Here is a 6,418-nt window from a genome sequence, read left to right as displayed (position 1 = left end):
TTTTTTTTTTTTTTTGATTTGCGGTATTTTCTTATTTTGATGTTTTGAGCTCTTTTGTGTTTAGAACAATATATACTAATTTTTAAAGTATCAAATTCAATTTTTGTTCAATAAAAATCTTTCAAATGCGACTGTAGCTTTTTTCCCCAAAACTTTGTCTTCAAAATAAGGGTGCGTCTTATATTCCGAAAAATACGGTAGTTTGCTGCTAGTTAAATACAGGCGTATTTTTACACGTTACATAAAACATTTGGTTGTATTACTTGCATACAGTAATTTATTGCTGAATAGTTAGCATTGTGGCATATGATATAAAGAAAAAACATCGTATGATGTTTACTTTTTTATGTTTAGTTATCATGAAGTTCATAGAACTTTATACAAATATTCTAACTTCCAGAAATGGAATCAATCTCAAGTTGTTCCCAACATACACGATTTAAATACCAGGTTAATTGTGCTGTAACGTTAAATTAACTTTTGCAAAATAAGTATGTTCTATTATTCCTGCTCTTGATTTTTCAATATCTATGTGTTATTAAAGATGAGTATTTCTATTAATAGTATTAATATTAAATATGTTTTAAACAAACATAAAAAAAGACTAACGTTTGTTGTTTTTAAAGCTCACCGATAGATGGCCCTAGCCGTGCCAAAGATAACTTTTATTTGCTTAAAAGATTTTTGTTGTGTATGTGCAATTTACGAAATGAAAGATAATAAATACCTAGACATTCACGATAAGGATAATCGAAAAAATATATTTCTAGAAGAATTTCAACGTAAGTATTACACGTAAGCAGAGCATTATTACTTTTTTTAGGTTCGATTTTCATTTGAAAAAAAAAACTTCTTTTCTTGAACAGTAATAGAAAATTACATTAATCTCTGGAAAGTTTAACTGTAATTCTCCCTATAAAGGCCCCCACTCAGTGGCACAGCGGTATGTCTGCGGACTTACAACGCTAAAATCCGGGTTTCGATACCCGTGGTGGGACTCGCAATCTGAGAGTCGCGGGTTCGAATCCCCGTCACACCAAACATGCTCGCCCTTTCAGCCGTGGGGGCGTTATAATGTGACGGTCAATCCCACTATTCGTTGGTAGCCCAAGCGTTGGCGGTGGGTGGTGATGACTAGCTGCCTTCCCTCTAGTCTTACACTGCTAAATTAGGGACGGCTAGCGAAGATAGCCCTCGTGTAGCTTTGCGCGAAATTCAAAAACAAACAAACTATATGTTGTATTGTTTATTAAAGTCATTTAATTATTTCATATCAAATTATATATATGCATGTAAAATGTGCAAAAGAACTGTTATTAAAGGTTAAACTTACAGAAAAAGGCTTGTATCTCGTTGATAATTTAACTCAATCCCCTGTGGTTATGTAACGTGATGAAACCAATCACAGGTTAAAGATTATGGGGATACACTGAAAGTGAAACCTACTCGTCTGGCAATTAATAAAGTCGCAATTGTAATCCATTCAATTACTGATAAATACAGTCAAAAGTATTTGTATTTATACTTTAACCTTTGACCAGAGAGTAACTGAGATTGTTAACAGACGTACTTATCGGCCGATTGATGAACCGTTCCACGTGTTAACAACATAAACGAATATTCGGAATAGAAAATTGGCGAATTCAGTCTTAAAAGCAAAGAAAAAAAATACGGTATTACCTGCACAAGAGTATGCCAAGCAGTTGGCATTTCTGAATACCAATTTAACATGTATCCTATGGGTTATTTGCATGAAAATACGGTAATATCGAAAGTAAAATTAAACTAAGAACATTGCTATTTCACTATCAACTGTTTGTAATGGATTCTACTTGCTAAAATAGAGCCAATTTTCTTTTCTCACTTGATATGAAAGTGGGTATAATCTAAGCGAAGGGTAATAAAAAGTTTAAAACATAAAATATGTTTTTCTCACCTATGAATAAAGTGATGCTCTTCCAGATACTGACAACCTTTACCAACATCCATAGCCATTGTCAAAAGTTTCTTCATAGACAGATTAGGTTTATTCTGCAGTCAAAGAAATAATTGATCCGGTTAAAAGAAATAGTTTTGGGGTTTTGAGTCCTTTTTAATTCACCATATAGTAACCTAAACTGATTTAGTTGTATGAATAATATTATAACATTGCACCAAATCTATTATTATTGACAGTGGAACAGCTGTTTAGTGCATATATTACAGATCAAAAGAGAAATTCAGAATATAAATTATATTTATTTCGTTTGCTGATGAGCTTTGAAAAGGCAAAACTGCAACCCGCAGCAAAGGGTACGGCCAATCAACAGAGGATACAGCCAATCTAAGAATGCGTTACACCTCTACGTCACAGATTATATTTTCAAAATCACCACAGATGAAAAGAATAGAGAGTCTGTAATATATTAGTTTAAAAAATTCTCTAATAAACAAATAATTTGGACATAATCGTAATAAGTTAATGATGTTCGAGTAACAATCTCTGACCTTTGTTTCCACATAACAACACGCAAGCCAACAAGTCTTTTAAGTGACTTTGCTAGAGGACCTGAGGACCCACCTGATGTTAATTCTTAAGGAAGTTTGCATCGGATTATCTACATGATACCATTATAATTCTATGACTTCAACAAAAATGTTTAAAAATTTGTACTTGACATGAATGCAGTCTTTTGTATTATACGAGTGTTTTCTTAAATTTGTACCAATAATGTGTGTTCGTAGTAAGTTTGTACCAAGAATATGTGTTCGTAGTAAGTTCAATCGGGAAAAATAATATCTACCAGACTTGTACATTAGCATTACATGTAAGAGCGGCATTGTACATTAATTATCAAAAAAACAAATCAGGAGAGGTTAATCATTATTTAATTTTAAACAGATAGAAATTGAAAAAGCAAATTTTTACCCCTCCCCAAAAAAGTTGGGCTTGTTAGTAATGCATTCTAAGATCGATACCTACTTAATTATAAAACAGTACTATCCCAAGCAGATGTTGTTTTTCACTAAAGATAGCATCCTAACATCTTACTGTTCATGTATATTTAGTTATACATGTTTGAAGGCTGCGAGGCTTCCAGTTAAACACCATCTTAATGCACGAGCTGGACATGAATGCACTTACTTGCCAGCGCAGACTAGTCAAATACTTAGTAACCTTACTACTCCTCTTCAACACACCATCACATTTGAGGACAGGAAACATTAATACCTTTTCCGTTTTCACTACTGGTAATTGCAATTACCATTACAACACGTCTACTCTAAATAATGAGCAGTTTTCAATACAATTAAATTTGTTTCAAGTTCGTGGATTCTGTTGAAATCTGTGTTTCTCTATGTATATTTTTTGTGTTCATATGTTCTTATGACGTAGTATGTGTTTCTCATTTGCTGTCAAAATACTGGATATGAAATCTGTGTTATTCAAAAAATAAAATAAGTAAGATAAAAAAACATGTTTTACTGTTATCGTAATTCTGATATTTTTTGTTTATTTAATTAAGAGTGGTGTATAAGCAACAGACTATAAAACTGTCTAAATAATGCAAGACCGACGCAAAATCATTTCGGTAAATGATCAGAGAACCATAGTACATACAGTTGGAATAGATGTATAAAACACGTGTGAAATAAATTTCTGAAAAAAAGACGGCTGTAACGAATTTGTTTTAAATTATTTTAATATCGGCCTTGTTTAGATTGAGTTTATATTTAAAAGCATGCATAGCTTCTAGTGTTAGATATGTATTGCGCAACACCCGACTATTCTCCAAAGTTGTAGAAGATTCTCGAGAGTAAGAATAAAAAAATATATGTGTGTATGTAAACGCTTTAACCAGTATTGTTACGTAAGATTGAAGTTTCTAGAAAACGTCCCCACTCTATAAATATAACTAAAGCGACGCGCCAAGAGAGTGTCTATTATTAGTTCGCTATATGTCGGTGTGCTATAAAACTTCGAAAGCTATAACTGTAATTGTTATAACGCTTATCAATCGGAAAACTTAAAATATCTGACCAGGGATATTTGTAAATTTCGAACGTTACAAATTATTTAACTTCAGTGGATTCTCATCGGGCATTAGTAATTTTACGAAGACATAAATTCATCGTGGAAAACCTAGTGTGTGTGGCCAAGGACAAAGCTAGCTAGCTTTCCAGCGGATCGTCTCTACATCAACTCGTAATTAACTCGCTCACCGTGAATCCTCGATAAGATATCAGGGAGGTTCCAGACTAGAAAGAAAACTTTATATTGTTTGTAAGTTTGTGAAACTTCTGTTTATAAATCATTGTTTGTAATAACTATTTGTAATAACTGTTAATGTAAATTGTACTGTTGTGTGTATATTAAAAAGTATTTGTGTCAAAACGAAAACGGTGTTTATAAATCTTGTTGGCAAATATTGTAAATTGACTAATATATATCGGCATATATTTAAATACTAAATCCAAAGTACAATTTAACTATTAAATTTAAATTATCAGTTAAAGACGGCTTCGGACTATTCGAAATTCTAATACGTAACACGGCCATAGGTGGCTCTGTAGGTGCAGTTAAAAGTGTGAGTTGATATTACAGCTCAGTCATTCATTCGTCGAATAGTAAAACGTTTACAACTACCCGATGTTAACATTTGAACAAAAACTCACATTCAACATTCCGAATAATTTTGGGTTCGTCTGAAGTCTGTTGTTAGAAATAAAAGGAACATCTAATGCGACTGAATTCTTAACATTGAATCAAATTTACTCTACTTTGAGGTCAACTTGTAGTGCCACCTACAGTAGTTTTCCGTATATGTTTTCATACATCTTTACTAAGTGATAAAGATGTATGATGTGCTGTTCTCTCTTTGCCTACACGTTTATACCCAGATTTATCTTTACCTATACGTTTATACCCAGATTTATTTAGTGTCAGATTTTTATTTTGTAAAATCTTCTTTGGGTCACAAAATGAACAGTTGATGTAGCTAAAATTCCTAGAATTTTTGTTTAAAGCTTATAAAATAAGAATGACGTTTTCTTAGTGAAGTTACAAAAATATTAGAGAAGATGCAAGGCACTTTCTTATCCATCTTTCGTTACTGTGTTGATTTCACTAAGTTTCTTGGTTTATCATGTGTGTTAAGATAATGAATGCATTATGTTGCACTAGCTAATAAATTAATAAACAGCACTTGAAAGTACTCACACATTTAGATCTTATATCTTTCAAGAATGTCTTCAGGTCTCCACCACTTAGCAGTTCCAGTATAATAAATTTTGGCATCTTGTCAAAGCACACTCCCATGAATTGGACAATATTGGGGTGGTTGAATTTGCTATAAAAGTATATAAGATAATCATTTAATACGAAATGTTTTGATAATCTTATTGAGATTAAATTTAGAGATATCCATTAGAAATATCAGGGTCAAAATCTAAATCGCCTAGACTTTATTATAGTTTGCTCTTAACATATAACCTAGAACAACATTTCTCAACCTATGATTCGTGACCCAAAATTGGCTCGTCAGAATGTGTGAAAGGGTCAGGAAGAAGCATTGAAAATGGATAACATTTTTTTCTTTGATCACAACTATCTAACCTGGACAGAAAATCTTTAATGTGTCGTCACTTTTCATAATCCATGTGCTAATATTTTATTCCAAAAATGTGGTTGTTTTAGTTAATTAAATTTGACTTCTTATTATTCGAGTTTTCTGACATGAGATTAAGGTGTAACCTTGACTTACCTCATTATCAGAGCATGTAATTTGACTCACCTAATTATTATAATTTCCTGCGATTAGTTAACGTATAACCTTGACTCCCCTCATTATTAAGAGTTTTCTGTCTATTACTTGACCTACCTAATTATTAAGAGTTTCTGCTATTAGTTAGCGTGTAATCTTGACTCACTTAATAATTATAATTTTCTGCGCTTAGTTAACGTGAAATCTTGACTAGCCTCATTATTGAAGTTTTCTGCTATTAGTTAGTATGTAATCTTGATTCACCTAATTATTATAATTTTTTGTGATTAGTTAATGTGTAACCTTGAATTACCTCATTATTAAGAGTTTTCTGCTATCAGTTAAAGTGTAACCTTAACTTAACTCATTATTAAGAGTTTTCTGCAATTAGTTAACGTTTAACCTTGACTTACCTCATTATTACAGTTTTCTGACTTACTTCATTATTACAGTTTTCTGCTATCAATTAACGTGAAACCATGACTTACCTCATTATTAGAGCTTCCATAAGAAAATCCATTTCAGCTTGACTGGAAGACTGTTCCGGTAGGGTCTTGGAAAACAATGGTTACACGTATTAGATATAAATATCATAATCCAAATCGAGAGAATTAATTAATCATTATTATAATCAGAATATAATCAAAACTTACCATTTTGTACAGAATAGTATT

At 32.0% G+C, this 6,418-nt stretch overlaps 1 protein-coding gene across 1 annotated transcript in view; it reads right to left on the bottom strand.

Annotated features, from left to right (window-relative positions):
- LOC106461670 (ALK tyrosine kinase receptor-like) overlaps positions 1-6,418 on the bottom strand; it is a 92,076-nt gene that overhangs the window by 28,543 nt on the left and 57,115 nt on the right. The window contains exons 21-25 of the mRNA XM_022388930.1: positions 6,233-6,297; positions 5,201-5,330; positions 1,937-2,031; positions 1,865-1,886; positions 632-672 (exon numbers count right to left, since the gene is read on the bottom strand). Of these exons, the coding sequence (XP_022244638.1) occupies positions 632-672; positions 1,865-1,886; positions 1,937-2,031; positions 5,201-5,330; positions 6,233-6,297 (353 nt within the window). The remainder of the gene's footprint in view (positions 1-631; positions 673-1,864; positions 1,887-1,936; positions 2,032-5,200; positions 5,331-6,232; positions 6,298-6,418) is intronic.

Source organism: Limulus polyphemus, unplaced genomic scaffold, assembly GCF_000517525.1.
Source record: "Limulus polyphemus unplaced genomic scaffold, Limulus_polyphemus-2.1.2 Scaffold40, whole genome shotgun sequence".
Taxonomy (NCBI): domain Eukaryota; kingdom Metazoa; phylum Arthropoda; class Merostomata; order Xiphosura; family Limulidae; genus Limulus; species Limulus polyphemus.
The sequence above is the reverse complement of the archived record's forward strand: the minus strand, read 5'-3'. Positions and strand labels throughout refer to the sequence as shown.